The sequence below is a fragment of the Ictalurus punctatus genome, chromosome 1 (assembly GCF_001660625.3).
Source record: "Ictalurus punctatus breed USDA103 chromosome 1, Coco_2.0, whole genome shotgun sequence".
Taxonomy (NCBI): Eukaryota; Metazoa; Chordata; class Actinopteri; order Siluriformes; family Ictaluridae; genus Ictalurus; species Ictalurus punctatus.
In genome coordinates, this window is record NC_030416.2 from 19,561,156 (window position 1) to 19,580,443 (window position 19,288).

The following is a 19,288-nucleotide window of genomic DNA, read 5'->3' on the forward strand; positions in this document are numbered from 1 at the left end:
GTGTCTAATATTAAATATTAATTTTAAAATTCAAAAGTATGGAAACAAACTTAAAACGAGATATAACTGAACTCCATGAGGTGAATGTAAAACATTATATCCATCAATTTTTTTTATTGCTCAGTGATTTGGTTTTTAGGTGAACTATTCCTTCACAATGTAATCTACTACAAAATATGTACAAGTTACTCAGAAAAAAAAAACAAAATGTTAAATATATTTACAGTCCATGGTGTTAAAAGGTGCCATGCATTTTCTCTCCGTATACAATCACATTACTCATTAGCACAGTTGGATTGCATGCATGAGAAACTGCACTATCCTGGGTTAAATACTTCGGTGTAATTGGAGCTCGCTTCATCTGCCCTTATCAGCGTAACCTGGTGCATACACAGCCAGCACATTATAAAAATGATTTTAAAAAATCATTGAACAAATATAACACACTTATTTTTGTTGATTCTACATAATCTGTGGATTCAGTGTGTCAATATTTAAAATGTAAAAACTTCAAGTTTACCCGTTTAACTCCGTCAAGCCGCCGTATTGAGTCGGGGGGGGGGAAACCCCGACAGCATAATTTACATGACAGACGCTACAGTAACCAATCAAAATCCTCTGGAGGTTTGTACCGCCCACTTTGGAGCTAAAGTCTCTCCCATTTGGAGTTGGCTCCGACCTATCTCAAATTCCTATCTATTCGTTAACCCCAGTGTTTATCGTACAGTCCGAAGAAGAAGTCACCTTACTGTTTGTTTGTTTTACTTCTCTCATCGCTTGCTACATCCTCATCATCGTGATCATGCAAACCTTGAGGTAAGGCGAGAAATCTGCCGTTTCAGGCTAATTTACTGGAACCTGTTGACGCTTGTTTTCTCAAGAATTTATCGTAAAGCAGGAAGGGAGTGGCTCCTAAATGCATGCATCATAGCTGTTCCTCAGTGAGGATGAATTCATATACTTTTATTTCAATAACAAAAGAAAATCCAGATAAATGTATGAAAATCGCTCACACCAACTCTCCAGGAAACGCAGTTTCACAATTGCTTGCTTGCTTGCTTGCTTATTTATTTATTTACTTACTTACTTACTTACTTACCACAACAGGAACTATTTCACACCATGGTCATCTGATGTAAGGTTGGATGGCAAAACTGTAGTGATTACTGGCGCTAATACCGGGATTGGCAAAGAGACTGCCATTGATTTGGCCAAAAGAGGTATAGTTAGATGTATAATGGATCACTGATTTGTAATGTGTGGATTTTTACCAGTAAGGTGTGAAGAATATTTATTAAGTCAATTCTGTCTCTGTTTCCAGGTATGCGGGTCATCATAGCCTGCAGAGATATGGAGAAAGCTGATGAAGCTACGAAAGAGATTGCTGAAGTTTCTGGGAATCAGAATGTTGTCTGCAAAAAACTTGACCTGGCTGACTCCAACTCCATTAGAGAATTTGCCCAGAATATCAACAGTGGTAAGACAACTGCACATTTAGATTCATCTGACATACCCAGTATGCAACATGCATATTAAAACAGTTCTGATATACTTAACACAGTTAACTATAAAGCCTCCATTGATGCAAGGAAGTAAGCGCCATCCCTAAACATTTGCACATTTAATTTATTGCTAAAAGGAGACTAAGGTGATCTATTTATTCCCCTAATTGTTCTTGATGAACATACAATAATATTCCAAACAGAATGCTTTAGGTTCTTATTTTCCAAAGAATTTTATCATTTTTTTATATCCATCATTCGATAGCAGAAGTGTTTTTTTTTTCTTGCCTTCCTTTCTCTTGTGCAATCCCTTTCGTAGTTGCTGAGTCATACATCGCAACACCTCCAGGGGAGGTACCTGCGCTCCAGATCTGATATATAAACCTGGGGTTTATATATATATATATATATATATATATATATATATATATATATATATATATATATATATATGTATATATGTATGTATGTATGTATGTGTATATATATATATATATATATATGGTGCTTTTAACAGTGGCAACAATTGTTCCTTAATAACATTAGAAAGAAAACCTTGAGAGGAACTGATACTCAAAAAGTAGAACTAGTCTTCCTGTCTTTGACAACGGATAGTGGGATTACAGTAGGAAGAGTACACGGGTGACTAACAGGATTCAAGTCTTCTCTTACAAGCCCAATTCCAGTAAAGTTGGGATGCTGTGTAAAATGTAAATAAAAACAGAATACAATGATTTGTAAATCTAATAAACCCATATCTTATTCATAACAGAACATAGAAAACATACCACATGTTAAAACTGAGGAAATGTACCATTTTAAGAAAAAAATAAGGTAATTTTGTAATTGATGGCTGCGACATGTCTCAAAAAAGTTTGGACAGGGGACAACAAAAGGCTGAAAAAGTAAGTGTTCCTAAAAAGAAACAGCTGGAGGTTAATTGGCAACAGGTCAGTAACTTGATTGGGTATATAAAGAGTATCTTAGAGAGGCAGAGTCTTTCAGAAGTAAAGATGGGATGGAATCTGGATGGAAGCGTATGCTGCTCTAAAACCTGTATATACCTTGCATTGATAATATTCCATAGGCACTAATGTACCCTCATACCATCAGAGATGTAGGCTTTTGAACTGAGTGCTGATTAAAAAGCTGGATGGTCCCTCTCCTTTTTAGTCCTCTCTAGTTTAGAGGATGTGGTGTTCATGGATTCCAAAAAAGAATTTAAAATTTGGATTCGTCTGACCACAGAACAGTTTTCCACTTTGCAGTTTTCCACTTTCCACAGTCCATTTTAAATGAGCTTTGGCCCAGAGAAGATGTCGGCGTTTCAGGATCATGTTCACATATGGCTTCTTTTTTGCATGATAGAGCTTTGACCAACATTTGTGGATGACACGGCAAACTGTGTTCACAGACAATGAGTTCTGGAGGTGTTTCTGAGCCCTTGCAGTGATTTCCATTACAGAATCATGACTGTATTTAATTCAGTGCTTCCTGACGGCCTGAAGATCATGGGCATGCAGTATTGATTTTCACACTTGTCACTTGCAAAGCAATTTCTCCAGATTCTCTGAATCTTTTGATGATATTATGTACTGTAGATGATGCGATATTCATAGTCTTCACAACTTTCAGTTGAGGAACATTATTCTGAAATTGTTCCACAAATTGTAGACGCGGTTTTTCGCAGAGTGGTGAACCTCTGTCCATCTTTACTTCTGAAAGCCTCTGCCTCTTTATGATCTTTGTATACCAAATCATGTTACTGACCTGTTGTCAGTTAACCTCCAGCTGTTTCTTTTCAGTAACACTTACTTTTCCAGCCTTTTGTTGCCCAATCCCTACTTCTTTTTTTTTAGATGTGTTGCGGCCATCAAATTCAAAATTACCTTAAATTTCACTGGTATGGTTTTTGGTCTAGTTGTCCTCTTAGAGGGAAGAATTACTACAAATTATGATGAAACATTTCTATCCTGATGGGCGAGGTCTCTTCCGGGATTTCAGTTCCTCCATCCACAGGGCACAAGGGCTCACTGAATAGATTGTTGAGTATGAAAATGATGCAATACTTATTACATTATGGCCTTCAAAGTCATCAGATGTCAACCCAACTTAACAACTCTAAGTGATTTTAGGCAGACATGTTAGAGCTCTGAATGTGAAGAGCTCTTCACTACCATCATTAAAACACCAATCGAATGAATAATTTTGGGAACAAAATTAGTGTAGTACCTTGCACTACAGCTCTAAGTACTGATATAGCGAGCACCTTGTGATTGAAGTAACTGTAACAGATCATAATTTTTTACTCAGATACCATGTGGCAAGACTTTTTAGGGCTTTATAATTCAGTAGTAGTATTTTGTAATCAATTTGGAATTGTATTGCCAACTAATGTGTAGTGATGTGTAGTGAAGATATGGCTAATTGAGTGAAGATATAAGGTTAATTATTTAGTTCTCATAAAGCTTCTGGCTGCTGCATTTAGGATTAACTGGAGCTTGCTTAGGACCTACCCAAACATCTAACTAGAAGACATTACAATGGTTAAACCTAGAGACATTGAAGGGATGACCTTACTTGTCTCCATCATGTTAAAATAGTAAATGTTTCTTATGGTGGTACTAGTTTCTTATATAAAATAAGATTATCCTAACTAGTACAATATCCTAACTAGATTATCCTAACTAGTATAATACATACATTTGGGAAGATAAGTATGAAATGCCTGAGAATTTAAAATTAGCTTACAATAACTTGTACCATGATAATTAATCATTTTAAACACTACTAACAACAGAGTTCAGAATATCAACTGATTACACAATATTCATGGTATGCTGATCTTTATGGTTACCACTTTATGCAACATGTCACAGGTCTGACGCTTGCAGGCTTTAAGACAATTTCTTTTTTGTGTTCACAGTCTATGTCATGTTACTCAACATAATATTTTTTAAAACATAAATTACATAAAGGGCTTAGATTAAATATAATCAGACATAAATATCTTGTTAAATCTTATATTAAATTAAATGTTGTAGCTTGTTTTAATCCATATCATGACTTACTATTTCTTTCCAAAGAGGAGAAACAACTCAATATCCTGATTAACAATGCTGGAGTGATGGCCTGTCCATATGGTAAAACAGCAGATGGTTTTGAGATGCAAATCGGGGTCAACCACATGGGTATGTTTAATGCAAATATATGTTTTTAAGCCTTACTGTTTGGCATAAAATCAGCAATTATGTTGACACTCATGACCCAAATGTTTTTGTAGGTCACTTCCTCCTGACATTTCTATTAATTGACCTGCTTAAAAGATCAGCTCCAGCTCGGATTGTCACAGTGTCATCCATGGCACATAAGTGGGGGACCATCAATCTGGATGACATTAACAGTGAGAAGAGCTATGATAAATCAAAAGCTTACAGCCAAAGTAAACTAGCCAATGTGCTCTTCACTCGCTGCTTAGCCAAAAAACTACAAGGTGAGTGCCAAGAGATCAGGCAGTTTGGTTTTGAATTAGTTTTGGAGCACATGCTAATTTGGCCTGCTCGGCTCAGTCATGTCTGTGTTGTGTCTGACAGGTACGGGAGTGACGACATACGTCCTTCATCCTGGTGTAGTGCAGACAGAACTGTGGAGGCACATGAATCGACCCCAACAGGCAGCCATTTGGTTGATCAAGCCCTTTACCAAGACATCTGTGCAGGGAGCTCAAACCACTATCTACTGTGCAGTAGCTCCTGAGCTGGAGACAAAGAGTGGCAACTATTACAGGTAAGGCTAACACTGGCACAACTTAGGGCTGCAGTATTCGTCATCTCTGTTTGAATTATAAAATTGCAAGTTAGTTGCGGAGTTATTTTTTTTCATGGATTGTGCTTTGGCTCTGCTCCTCTGCGCAGATGAATCTGATGGTTTGAAGTGTTCCTATGGGTTGTATATTAGCTCCAATACATGACAGCAGAGGTGGTGGTGGATATGGTTTTCCTGGAGTAGAAGTGAGTTGCTCTCTCACTCGTAGCTAGCAGAACATTAGTGCAATTTACTACACTCACCATAGCAAAACAAAAAAACAACATAGGAAACTCGATGCCTAGCTGAATCAAGTGAACTAGTACGTTAATGTTTGATAGCTACCTATTGAGATACTGAAATGTCTTACCTGTTCAGCAGAAAAAAACCCATCTCTGCATCAATATTCAATCCCTTCAGATCTCAGAGTTTTCGTGACCACTCAAAAGCCATGTCGATATTTATTCTTGTTTTAGTATGGGCTCTGTCGCTTTTTGACTGCAGGATCTCTGCAGTTTGAGGCTTCTTAGTTTTGACAACAGCTGATTCCCCAGATCAATGATTACATTTAGAACTATCAAGACATCTGCTGTACATGACAAGTTTAAATTCTAAGCAACTCTTGTAAGAACAAACTGCAAACACTCCCCCATCCTCAGCACCTGCACACGATATAGTACCCAGCTCTTCTTCTTTCTGTTTACGCATAAAGACAAATGACTTCAAACTGACATTTATAATCATAGTTATAAGCTTACCGTTGCAAATAGGGGTATGGTAAGGAGACAGTTTTGAACACTGATTTTTTTTTTTTTTACGTACTTCCTCAATAATTGATTTTTGCTCATTTTTAACCAAAAAAAGTTCTATACTGCAGCTTTAACATAGTATATTTTATGTAGATAATTCCATGGTCATATTTTCATCCTGAGACTGTAAAAGTTATCCCTACAGTGACTCTCTCCTCTCTTTGTTGCAGTGACTGTGCACCTGCAAACTGCTCTAGTGCTGCTATGGATGATGACGTGGCACAGCGACTCTGGGACCTTAGCTGCCAGATGCTCAGGATAACATGGGACTAAATCTGCTGACTGATTGTTGTAAAGCAAATATCTCAGTGTAGTTTCCTAGTAGAGTCTTAAATTGCCCAAGAAATGGCTTGATGGCCATGAATTGATTGCATATATTGACATATTTTCTTTTAAAACAGCTAGTCAGGGAGGGAGTGTGTTGATGGGCTTCTTATGAAATATTATACAAGAGATCCTACAATCCCCCCATTTTTACTGAATATCTGTATTGTAGGGTCTCTTGTAGAAATTATTTAATTTAATGACATATTCTTTATAGTTCTGATTGAAAAGTATAGACCTTTCAGGATCGAGACCAAAAGTCTGAGACCACTAGTGAAAATGCTTCTGCTTGTTAGTATTTTCCAATTTAATGCAAAGGATTTCATTACAAGTGATTTTATTGCAATAACTTGAGTGAAAATAATAAATATTATAATAAATATTTACATGAATTTCAGAGTTTATTAGTATTTGGTGTGTCCCCTTTTTGCTTTAATGACAGTGTGCAGTCGAGTTGACACAACTCCACAAGTTAGATCAAATCCATCAGAATGTCATCTGAACATGTACTTCGATGGAACTGATAAGACTCACAGAAAATCTGACCTTTTGTACAAAGCAGTTAGCATGGACAGTATCACAAATTAGCTTTTAACATCTTGGATATTGAATAGTCAAAACATTTCATTTTTTTGTTTCAAAATGGTAAAAGTTTTTATTTCCAGTTTTAAATAAAAGTTTTAAACAACACTGTATATAAATACGACTGCCACTAGGGGGCGGGTTCCTAGCGTCGTGTCATTCATGTGCAGTGAAAAGGCTGAGAGTACTTTGAAGTTTTCTGCCAGGAGAGAGGACTGTGGGCTTTCTGAAGGGGGTGGGGGGGGGGGGTCCTTTAATTTTTTTCAAAAACAGAAAAAGAATACAGGATGTTTATTATTTTAATGGACAAAAAGATCTTTGGATCTAATTGACAAATTTTTAGCACAATGCAGTGACATAAGAGGAATTAAATACTTGCTTCTACTGGAAAAATAACAGAATCAGTCATTCATTATTATCCTATACCAGCATGCCCGTTGTGGTTTACTCCTTATATAAACATGTCTGAATTTTTACTGATTTCTTGCTTTATTGCTTTACTATTTTTAAATCCCCTCAGGGATTTTTTTCTTGAATTCAGCATAGCAGCATTTAGACAGCATAAACAAAATATTCCTTTAACATACACACATACCAGGGTTTAACACAGTGCCACTATCTGTATTTGTATCTGTATCTGTTTAGTTCTTCAAATATTTATATGTGTATTTTAATCCAAAGTAGCCTAAACTAAATAAAATATGAATCTTGGCACTGTGCTCACAGAAACACTGGTTTAAAAAAAAAAAGAGGTAAAAATACCAGGAATGGTCCATGAATTCACCATCAGCTACTTCACTTGAGTTCATATTTGTTCTCAACTAGAGATTCATGCGCAATACTGTTTTTATTTTAAATATAAAATATTATCAATTCCATCTATACTACAAGCGCATCTCAAAAATTTGAAAAGTTAATATCTTTTCCCATAATTTAATTCAAAAAGTGGAACTTTTAAGGTTCATTAAACATAAAGTGAAATATTTCAAGCCTTTTTTTTGTTTAATCTTGATGATTATGGCTTACAGCTCATGGAAATAAAATAAAAAAATCCAGTATCTCAAAATATTAGAATAAAGAATTTATAGTACAGAAATGTTGACCTGACAAGAGCTCTAATCAGTGAATTAGGCTTGAAATATTTTAGTTTATGTGTAATGAATCTAGAATATATGAAAGTTCCACTTTTTGAAATAAATTGCAGGGAAAAACTTTTCCACGATACTCAAATTTTTTAGATGCACCTGTATATTGAAGCATGGTAAAAGTGTGTAAATAGTACCGTGCAGTTGACAGCACTGCATGCTTATGCCCAATGTTACAGGGATTGTCTGTGACACACCGCGATCCTGTTCAGGATAAAGTGGTTACTGAAGATAAATGAATGACTATATTCTAATTATATCGCTAACTTTATAAAAACTCAATGACCTTATGCTTCATCTGCAATAAACCTTGCACTAGTGAAAAGGAAAGTAAGTATTTATATGCACAAACAAGTCAGCAACCAATTCCAATTCAACAGTGCTGTTTAAACCAATCATGTTCTACAGGACAGAAAGAAGTCCTATAGAAATATTTCATTTTACTCACTTTCTAATATTAAATCCAAAACATAATATTTAAAATGCAGCTGTCCATAATGGTTACAGTTTCAGTCTGATCCATTGTTCTATTTGAATATTTTGTGTTTTTCTTGTGTTTTGTTTAGAATTTTTAGGTAGTTATTTTTGTAGAATTGCTAGCATGAGGTACCGGTTTTTTGAACCCCCTTTAAGCTAGTTTTGACAGTGATGTTAGGAAATAGTCTGAGCATTTGTAAAACTCCATTCCAGCTCACATGGGTTAAACAAAACTTTACCAACACCACATTATGCACTGGGTCAGACTTTTATCATAACATTATTCAAGAATCTAAACAATTACACGTGTGTGTGTGTGTGTGTGTGTGTGTGTGTGTGTGTGTGTACAGTACTATACAAAAGTTTTAGGCACCATATTTTTTTTAATAGACTTTAATAAAAAATATTTAATTGAAATATATATATTTTTAATAAACTTTTTAATAGATTTTTTTTATGTTACGACTTCTACATTATCGAGTCAGTACAAAAAAACATTTTAGATTCCAGCACAAAATTAAATGTTACAGAAAATTGTTTGTATGTCATTAAAGAAAGCAGTATATTATGTAAGAGAACACTTTTCAGACAACAAAACATAATGAAGGCTGCTCTATTTTGCTGCAAAATTAAAAAGCAAGTGCAACAGTCAACATCTCCAGAAAAACTGTGGCTGGTTCTGCAAGATGCTCAATAAAACTTACAGCTCATTTCCTTATAAAACTGCACTAATTGTACTGGAGACTACTATTTTAATTTTTTTGTCCCACCAAATATTTACTTTGTTTCATTTACCACTGTTTACTGCTCTTTATGGTATTTTTGTTTAATGTAGAAACTTTTAATTTCATTATTTTGAAGGCACCTTTGCTCTACAGCATTTCTTTGCATGTGCATAAATCTTTTGCACAGTACTATGTGTGTGTGTGTGTGTGTGTGTGTGTGTGTGTGTGTGTGTGTGTGTTTAAATATTTTTATCTTTTATGTGTTTTTTTACATTGATGTGTGTAGAGTTTCACATGTTCTCCCCATGTTTACAAGGGTTTACTTCAGGTTCTCCAGTTTCCTTCCAAAAAGGTGCAGGTAGGTGTGAATTAGTGTGTGAGCTTGCAAGATTGTAAGAATTTTGAGCTCTTAAAATGGAGTCACTGGATACAAAAGCCCTGTGAACCCCCCTAGTCTATAGACAGAGCCTGAGAATGAGTTATCTTTCCAGGAAGAAGAAGAAACTGAGCATAACCTTTTCAATAGTGTCAGTATTAATAATACCTACCACTCCAGCCTTAGTCTTGTTATCAGCCTCACTCTTGATAGCCTTTGCTTCCCCATTGTACCTGTGACCCACATTTGCTCTGCTCTTTCTGCTTCACACTTCAGGGTTTCTACTGTGACAGCCCCAACCCCCTGCAGTCCCATAATCTTGATGACATCCTAGTTCTTCCAGATTGCTTTAATTATCCAGTTGCACTAGTCTCTGTTATTAAACCCTCTTGTCACTAAGGATTCGCCCGAAGTGACAAACTGAAGAACCCTTGAATCATACTGACCTATGGACTACATCCTGCTTGTTTGTATGGGTAAGACTACATGCTCCATTGAAGTGTGTAATTTGTGCTGTTACTGTTGAATCTGTTGAATACTTTATTTCCTACTTTTTTCCACACTGTGCTTCTGCCCAGAATCTTTACTAGGATCTTTCATTGTTAGTGATTATTGATGTCTCTACCCTGAACACTGATTCAGCAGCTTCATCCGACCTCCTCTGCTACTACATGATACATTGATGTTAAATGTTAATCTTAATATATCTTATCTAACTAATAAATATCTTATCTAAGCACCTTGTCCTTGGTTTGGTAAACATTATCTATCGCACTTGCTTATATAAACGTTTATAAGTGAAGCAACCGCCTGACGATTTTCACAACTTAAAGATTTGTCATGAAGATGCAGGTAAACCTCGAATACTTGAGTTGGGCACTCATATATAAATATTCTATTGATGTTTAGCTTGTACAATACTTTTGTTTTTATTAGATTTATGTCAGATTCATGTCATCATGAAAGATAACGATTTAGAGATTGCTATTGTTGGCATAGGATGCAATTTCCCTGGAGGTAAGCATATTAAACTGAAAACATTCACTTCAATTTTTATATATATATATATATATATATATATATATATATATACTTTGCATTTTGTGTACACAAATGAAATCTGCCTGTTCTAGGTGAGGGGCTCGATAATTTCTGGAATGTGTTGCTTGAGGGAAAGAACTGTGCAGTGCAGATACCGTTTGAGCGGTTTGACCAGAAGGAGTGGTGTGATCCAGATGACAATAAGGCAGGAAAGTCACGGACAGCAAAAGCTGCATTTGCTGATGGGTAAGCCTTGAAATCTGGCAAAAAGATGTACATTTTTTATGTTGAATTTTTTAAGAGGAAGTAAACTGCAGAGGAACATGACACTGATCATTTTCAATGTGATTTCTTTATGGACTGCTTCATTTCTTATCACGCTAAAATGCTGTAAAGTAAACAAGCATGTACACCTACAGTGACTTTCCATACTGACCATCTTTCATTTAAACTATGAATTAATAGCTGTTTTCTTTTTCAAGAAGGCAAATGTTACAGGTATCGCTATTATCCTGACTTTTAGTAAGCTATTATATGAATAAAGTTTCCTGTTAGTTACAGTTGTTTTGAAATTGTTTCTTACTGACAAAATAACCCAATCTATCAGAAACTAATTAGCTGTCCTTAATGTCCTATTCTATAACATCATAGACATGCTTATAGAATGTAGAAATATATATTTACAGCCACTTAATATCAGACTACATTTGATTTACAGATTCAATGAGTTTGATCAGAAATTATTTGGCATCACCGATGCTGAGATGGAGCAAATGGATCCACAGCACAAGATGCTGCTGCAGTGTACTTACAGGGCACTGGAGAATGCTGGGATGCCCATGGAGAAGGCCAGTGGGAGCAGAACAGGAGTTTTTCTGGGTAATGACCAAAACATAATTTGATTATTAACAGTTATGTATTTTCTGTATTACAGTAATAATTAAGTATAACATTAACTTTTATTAAGAAGAAGAAAATTTGGGGCAAAAACCTACTCCTAAATGTTGTTTCAGGCCTCATGAACAGAGACTATGAACTCACCATGGCTAATGTCAATCCTGTCATCATTAATCACTGCACTGGTACTGGTATAGCCATGAGTATAGCTGCCAACAGAATCTCCTATACCTTCAACTTTACTGGCCCTTCTTTATCCATTGACTGCGCCTGCTCCTCATCTCTTGTTGCCCTTCATTTAGCCTGTCAAGCCATGAGACAAGGTAAAATAACAGAAAAATGAATATACATTCAACTTTAGAATTATTGACACCATTCATAAACTTGTAAGTTTTAATGGATAGGATAACTGTAAAATGCTACTTTAGTAGGCTTTTAACATAAAAAAAAAAGTCTAATTTTTTTGTTGTTGTAACAATTAAAATCTGATTACACCTCCCATGAGATAACAGCACTAAACATCTTCCAATAATATTTTTTAAAACTGCTTTATAGTCTTTGGTTTGTGCATGTGGCCCATCCTTTTTAAGTTAGGGTACAGGTTAGAAATAGAGTTTAAATTGAAAGAATGATCGCTCATAGCAATACAATGATGTTGTGTCCTTAAACCATTCATGTGATGATCTGAACATAGGTTTGGGGTCATAAACTTGTTGAAAGACCAAGTATTAACCTCTTGGTAGAAGCAACCAAGGTTTGGGCTAATATATCCAGGCACATGCATGATGCAATTAATCTTCACAAGAGGCTGTTGAACACTAGCTGCAAAACAGCCCAAAGCACTAATAGCACCCCAGTGGTGCATATCAGTTGCTTAGTCCCCATTTTGGGTTTTTTTTTGGGTTGAAAGCTCCTTGGTTTTCCCTGTAGTGATTCATGACAAATAGATACTAGTGCTACCTTGTTCGTATTTATGCCACAGCAATATAAGGCATGGACAAAGGTATAATTTCTGAAGACTGAGAGAAAAATATTTTTAAAGATTAAAAAAAAAAAAAAACATTTTTGAGATTGTAATTACATTATGTGATCTAGCATGTTTTTGTCAATAATTGTTGACGTGTGTGTGTGTTCTACTAGAATATTTAGAGTTAGAATGAGCTATTTGGCTATTATTCTTTATTAATGTTTGTTGGGTTGTGCTTTATTTAACAGGAGACTGTGAAATGGCTGTATTTGGTGGTGTTAACTGCATTTTTCAGCCAAGAGTATTTGTGGCTCTAAGTAAGGCAAAGATGATCTCACCTGGTGGAACCAGTAAACCATTCTCCAACAGAGCAGATGGCTATGGCAGAGGAGAAGGATGTGGTGTTATCCTTCTGAAGCCTCTGGAAAAAGTATTTCACTGCATAAAAAAGATACCATATTACATGCGTATATACCCATAATGATTTTTCATTGTAAATAATAATAACATTTTTGTACATAATCTGACAGGCTCTACAAGACCATGATCATATTTGGGGCATTGTATGCAAAACAGCAGTAAATCAAGATGGCCACACTGTCTCTCCAATCACAAAGCCTTCTATGGACCAGCAGGAGGAGCTGCTCAACAGAATCTATTCCACAGGGACCTACCTGTCTGATATCCAGTATGTAGAGGCTCATGGGACTGGGACTCCAGTGGGAGATTCAGTAGAAGCAGACAGCATCTCTAAAGTCATTGCCAAGACACGACCCCCAGAGGTAGGGCCACTCCTTATTGGCTCAGTTAAGAGCAACATTGGACACACAGAATCTGCAGCAGGAGTGGCAGGACTGATTAAAGTACTTCTGATGATGAAGCATGAGACCATTGTACCTTCAGTGTTCTACTCAGAGGAAAGTTCTAGCATAGATGTTCAAGCTCTCAATCTAAAAATTCCCACCAAAGCTGAGAAATGGGTCACCAGCAGAGGTTCCGTTAGAGTTGCTGGAATAAATAACTTTGGATTTGGAGGCACAAATGCACATGCAGTTGTAAAGCAATATATTCAGACAAAATCAACAAAAGAAGCTATCAAGAAACAACACAATTTTTTTGTACTTTCTGCAGCATCAGAGAAATCATTGGCAAGGATGATGGAAGACACAGTAGAAAATATCAATGCAAAGAACATAACACATCTACAAAGCCTGGCATATACTTCTGGCTGTAGGAGGAGTCACTGGAAACATAAATTCAGGAAAGCTTTTCACATGTTATCTTTGACTGATTTGAAAGAGAAACTTATGCATGCGCAAGACAAAAAGTGTGTCCCAGCAAAGCAACATCCAAGACTAGTGTTTGTGTTTTGTGGAAATGGTGTTACTTACAGAGGTATGTGCAAACATCTCCTAAAAGAGGAATCTATTTTCAGGGAGAAAGTGGGCGAGATTGAGGATCTTTTCCAAAGATATGGGAAAATTGGTCTAGTAGAGACACTGGAGAGTGAGTCTGAATCTGAGCTTGGTTTCTCAGCACCAGAAATGATTCAGCCTCTCCTCTTTGCCATACAGGTCGCCATTGCTAATCTACTAATGCACTGGGGAATTAGACCAGATGCTGTTCTTGGACATTCTGTTGGAGAGGTTGCCGCAGCTCATTGCTCTGGTCTGTTGTCACTTGAGGATGCAGTAAAGGTGATCTACTATCGCAGTAGTTTGCAGAGTAGAGTAACCGGAGGGAAAATGCTTGTTGTAAGCAACATGCCTGTATCAAATGTGTTGAAAATCCTCCCGTCTTACACTGGGAGGATTTGCTTGGCAGCACAAAACAGCCCTCAGTCATGCACACTTTCAGGAGATGAAGATGCTATTGATCATTTACACAAGAGCTTGAGCAATTCAGATGATGGCAAAAATTTGTTCCTGCATGTTTTGGATGTGCCTGCTGCCTATCATAGTCACATGATGGACCCTATTATGGAAAAAGTAGAGAACAGTATAGGCCAATTACATGCACAGAATATAGAGACAGAATTATTCTCAACAGTGTCAGGAGACAAGGTGTGCCCAACAGATTTTGTTAACGGTAAATACTGGGCAAGAAATGTCCGAGAGACAGTTGCTTTTGAACAAGCACTAAAATCAGTTAAACAGACCAAGAATGCAATATTTGTTGAGATTGGCCCAAGAAGGGCTTTGCAGAGAAACATCATCGAGACTCTAGGGAACGACACAGTGGTGTTGTCCTCAGTGCAGCCAGATAAAGATGTTGAGACAATGCTAACTGTTGTATCCAAACTGTTTGAAATGGGAGTCAATATAGATTGGGACCAGTTCTACAAAGGCTGTGAGATGGAACCAGTTCCTTTTCCAAGGTATCAGTTTGACAGTGTGAGGAAAGATGTACTTACTCATGCAACCCTCTCTGGTGACAGTAGTATCCATCCTGTAATTACACAGTTAAGTAAAAATGGCTTCGATTTTAGCTGTGACCTCTCATCTGGGGCACAGTTCTATCTGTATGAGCATAAACACCAAGGTGTTGCCATTGTCCCTGGGGCATTTTATGTTGAATTAGCGTTAGCAGCTGTCATGGCAAGTGTAAAACCAAAAATGCCCCTAAGCTCACTGCAGCTCAGTATACAGTTTCACACCCCTTGTGTTTTGTCTCAGAATACACCTGATGTGAAAGTACGATTGGACCTAACTGAAAGTACAACAGGGCATAGCTTTCAGTTCAAGGTGCACTCTTTGTCAGTAAACTACGCATCAGGGAAAGTTGAGTCAACAGAGGCAAGATTGCCTGAAGAGTCATACATTTCATTGAACTGTGTCTCTAAAAGATGTCACTCTGTTGTGAGTTCTGAGGAGTTCTACAAGAACCTATCTTTGGGTGGATTTCAGTATGGTCCCGCTTTCAGAAACAAGGGAAATGTTTATTATGGAGAGGAACTTGGAGAAACATACGCAAATGTTATTGTTTCTGATGAAATATTGCCCCAACTGCATGACTACTACATTCATCCTGTAGTCTTAGACTATTTCATGCAACTTGTTCCTGTCACAGGAACATATCATTTCTTAGGAAGGCCTGGATTTCCCTCACAAATAGGCAGCCTAACTGTGTTTGAACCATTGCAGAAGGAGATGGTTGTGTATTTGAGGGCAACGCATATGGGAAATGAGGAACTTATCATTTGTGGTTGTTTTGCTGACAAAGATGGCAGGGTTTTGGTTGAACTCAAGAATGTGATCATTACCTACCTAGGGAATCGCTCTCGTGTTGTAGAGGAGTATTTTTATCACAACAGTTACAGCATAGTTTCAGAGCATGACAGCAACTCAATACCGAAATCATTGGTTTTTGCTGATCAGTTAGGAATTTCCACAGGCATACAACAATACTTAGACCCAGCGTCAAAATACATTTCCTTAACACACACCGAAGTACTGATAGAACATGGATTTGAAGTTTTTCTGTCTGACCTGAACATCCAAAATGTCAATACAACCTTCCAGGAAGTGTTGTTCATGTGGTATGATGCAGATTTAAACTTGCACAAAACAGAGAATGTGTTAGAATGCATGGCAAGTTGTTGTGAGGTTTTCCGGAAAATTGTTGCAGGCCTTAAGTCAATACATTTCCAAAACTCCATCAGGGTAGTAACCTACCGGTCATCAGGAGTAACAGTAGACAACATCAGTCCTGGTTTTGTACTGTCTGGAATGACAAGAGCATGTGCAGCTGAATTGTCAGACCTCTCCTTTCAGCTGATAGACATTGATTCTACTAAAGACATTAAAGCCTTGGCTGAGATCATCAGATCATACCCTTGCAGCAAATACCCAGAGCTCGTCATAAAAAATGGCCAGATTCTTAAACCTCAGATTATTCACACACCAATCTTAGACAGCTCACATCATAGTGTCCACAAATCACAGTGTGAAAGTTTTATCTTGCAAACCTCTGATCCCTACAAAGTGACAAGCCTGTCATCAGTAGTTTCTGATGAATGTACTAAACCCATTCAAGCAAAAAATGTAAAAGTCCAGCTCTGTAAAATATGCTTGCACTCCTCAGACTATTTTCCAGTTAGTGTCTCTGACCTTAAATTTGGTCAGACTCTGTACTGGAACAAACACACCTGTCAGAACCACCAACTTTTAGCACTTGACTTCAGTGGAATTGTCACAGCTGTGGGAAAAGATGTGAAAGAACTGAAAGTGGGAGACCATATAGTCTCCTGTTACCCTGTTGCTGCCTGTAGCAAAGTTGTTATTCCAGCAGATGCATGCTACAAAACAAAGAGACTTCCATTTTTGAAGGACACTCCCTGTGTATCTTACATTATACTTGCTTGGGAGATCTTACACTGTGTCCTACCCAAGGCCAGGCACCAGAAGCTGGGAATTTTCTCCACCGTCCCAGACTCAGTTCTGGTGAAAGTATTAACTGCTACGGCAGTCAAATCAGGCTGGAGTGTCACTGTGGTCAAAAACGCTGATCAATTGTCTCATGATTTCAGTGAGATGGCAGGAATTGTGCTTCTGCCTCCATATGATGAAACGGTCATTACAAAAGCAAGTGAAATTACAAGTGTTAGAGATATTATTCTTGTTGCTGACAACCAGCCAAACATCTGTGTCAGTCAGCTTGCATTTAGAGGTCAATATAATGAGGTTCATATGAAAATTCTTTTCACATCAAGCCTCATGCAAAAGCAATCAATTAGAGCACGGAAATCTCACGTGTTTCACTGGGTAAAAAACATGCATTTGGACAGAATATTTGCGGCTTTTGAAAAACACACCATTCAGAATTCAAAAAGTGAAAACACTGATTGCTTGCCCTCTAAATCATACTTCAGGTGTCAGACTATGCCAGTACTGGTCTTGAGTCATAACACCAAGGATGAACCTTCAGATATCCCACTGATACCAAAAGCCAAAAAGCTGTTCCAGAAAGATTCTGTTTACATTGTGACAGGTGGACTCTCAGGACTTGGATTTCAGACAGTGAAGTTCATTGCTCAGAGAGGTGGAGGGAATGTTGTTATCCTGTCTAGGAGTGGTGCAAATGATCAGATAGAACAGGAGATGAATAATCTAATAAATCAGTGTCAGTGTGTAATCATAAGATTACAATGTGATGTTTCAGTCTCAGAGCAAGTTCGCCAAGCAGTTGCTCAGATCAGTAAACTGTTCCCATCCAAACCAATCAAAGGAGTGTTCCACAGTGCAGTAATCCTTAACGATGGACTAATTGAAAGCCTAAACAAATCCCTCTATGAGAAAGTCATGAGGCCAAAAGTGAATGGTGTAATTAACCTTCACTATGCCACCAAACACTGTGATCTGGATTATTTTGTGTGCTACTCCTCCATCTCAGCCTTCCTTGGCAATGCTTCACAGACAAACTATGCTGCCGCCAACTCATTTATGGATGCCTTCTGCCAGTACCGCAGGAACATTGGACTTCCTGGGCAGTCAATTAACTGGGGGGCTTTAAATTTGGGTCTTCTGCTAAACCAACACCATTTCCAAAGATTTCTGGAGTCAAAAGGAATGATGATACTGGACGTGACAGAAATTCATGATAGTCTTGAGCAGTGCCTTTCGATCAACAAACCTCAACAGGTCGTGTGCAAATTCCATTTCAAAAACATTAGATATAATGTCCTGTCTCAAAACAAATCCCTCACCATGCGGTTATCAGCACTGGTAGAGGAAGAGCTCAAAAAGGCTAAAATGATCAACTCAAAACTTGAACAGACTAACATGATCTCTTCACCTAATGAATATATCAAATCACTAATAAGTGAAAATATTCAAATTGAGCAAGATGAGCTGCATGATGACATTTGTCTGTCATCACTGGGCATTGATTCCATGTTAGCCATGACACTGCAGAACCTGATCTTCCAAGATAAAGGAGTGAATGTGCCTCTGGTAACACTCCTGGATCCAGAAAAGACACTGTCAGACTTGATTAAAATACTGGTGGAATTTGAAAATGGGGGAAATCAAGAGAGTAGAAATGACTTGCTCCCGATTGTGGAGATGACCGGATTCTAGTTCTTTTCACAGAAGGTGGTTTATATGAGTAAATGTTGAAGTGCAATTCAAATGCTGGTATTGGTGTCATTTAAGCACCATTCTGGATTTATATTCATTGGGATAGTATTAAATAATTGTGCATATAATAACTAATGTTAGTGTTTCTGTTGATATTGCCATTATGTTAGTAACTGTTCTCTGCACAATGCTTTGGCTGTAATATGTAATGTATATTTACAGGTTATGCTGTGGAGAAATTGTATATAGTTATATAGTTAATATAGGTCTCACACGTGTTATTCATTAACTAGAATCTAAAAGACAGATTGATTTGTAAATATATTTAACATTTATTTCCCGTAATCTTTTAATTTATATCCTTTCACCAAACTGTTTGGCTACAGTGTTTAGTTATATTCAGTTAAATTCAATGATTCATATTTTCAGTTATGCTGATTACACTTGTAACAGAATTAATTATTTATTTCTGTAACTTGTATTTATGTTTCTCAATAAATCATTTATACAAATCATTTATATGAATTAATTACTATTTTGGAATATCATTTATATTATATGA

General features: G+C 37.0%; 2 protein-coding genes across 5 annotated transcripts; both read left to right on the forward strand.

Annotated features, from left to right (window-relative positions):
- The first annotated feature begins 651 nt into the window (after positions 1-651).
- rdh12l (retinol dehydrogenase 12, like) lies at positions 652-6,841 on the forward strand. Of its 4 annotated transcripts, XR_001813736.3 has the most exons (8): positions 652-816; positions 1,108-1,220; positions 1,322-1,477; positions 4,589-4,693; positions 4,786-4,995; positions 5,072-5,288; positions 5,417-5,512; positions 6,286-6,424. XR_001813736.3 is itself a non-coding variant. In XM_017477619.3 (7 exons), exons 1-7 carry the CDS (start codon positions 803-805, stop codon positions 6,386-6,388), a joined length of 918 nt encoding a protein of 305 aa, XP_017333108.1. In that variant the 5' UTR covers positions 655-802; the 3' UTR covers positions 6,389-6,841. The 4 variants fall into 4 exon arrangements, 3 of the variants coding, with proteins under 3 accessions (XP_017333108.1, XP_047013031.1, XP_017333118.1); XM_017477619.3 differs by lacking the exon at positions 5,417-5,512 and having other exon boundaries at positions 655-816; positions 6,286-6,841; XM_047157075.2 differs by lacking the exon at positions 5,417-5,512 and having other exon boundaries at positions 655-816; positions 4,786-4,905; positions 5,096-5,288; positions 6,286-6,841.
- A 3,714-nt stretch (positions 6,842-10,555) lies between these two features.
- On the forward strand, positions 10,556-19,251 carry fasn2 (fatty acid synthase 2). The gene is made up of 7 exons (XM_017453927.3): positions 10,556-10,596; positions 10,681-10,761; positions 10,878-11,031; positions 11,504-11,664; positions 11,799-12,005; positions 12,898-13,079; positions 13,180-19,251. The coding sequence occupies exons 2-7, from the start codon at positions 10,704-10,706 to the stop codon at positions 18,724-18,726; spliced, it is 6,309 nt and encodes a 2,102-aa protein (XP_017309416.1). The 5' UTR covers positions 10,556-10,596; positions 10,681-10,703; the 3' UTR covers positions 18,727-19,251.
- Positions 19,252-19,288: the final 37 nt, after the last annotated feature.

Excerpts from the sequence above, each read along its gene's own strand:
- fasn2 (XM_017453927.3), top strand. The coding sequence starts at position 10,704 with ATGAAAGATAACGATTTAGAGATTGCTATTGTTGGCATAGGATGCAAT. Across the intron at positions 11,665-11,798 it reads CAGAACAGGAGTTTTTCTGG|GCCTCATGAACAGAGACTAT; the intron begins GTAATGACCAAA and ends ATGTTGTTTCAG. Across the intron at positions 12,006-12,897 it reads CTGTCAAGCCATGAGACAAG|GAGACTGTGAAATGGCTGTA; the intron begins GTAAAATAACAG and ends TTTATTTAACAG.
- rdh12l (XM_017477619.3), top strand. Across the intron at positions 1,478-4,588 it reads TGCCCAGAATATCAACAGTG|AGGAGAAACAACTCAATATC; the intron begins GTAAGACAACTG and ends TTCTTTCCAAAG. Across the intron at positions 4,694-4,785 it reads AATCGGGGTCAACCACATGG|GTCACTTCCTCCTGACATTT; the intron begins GTATGTTTAATG and ends ATGTTTTTGTAG.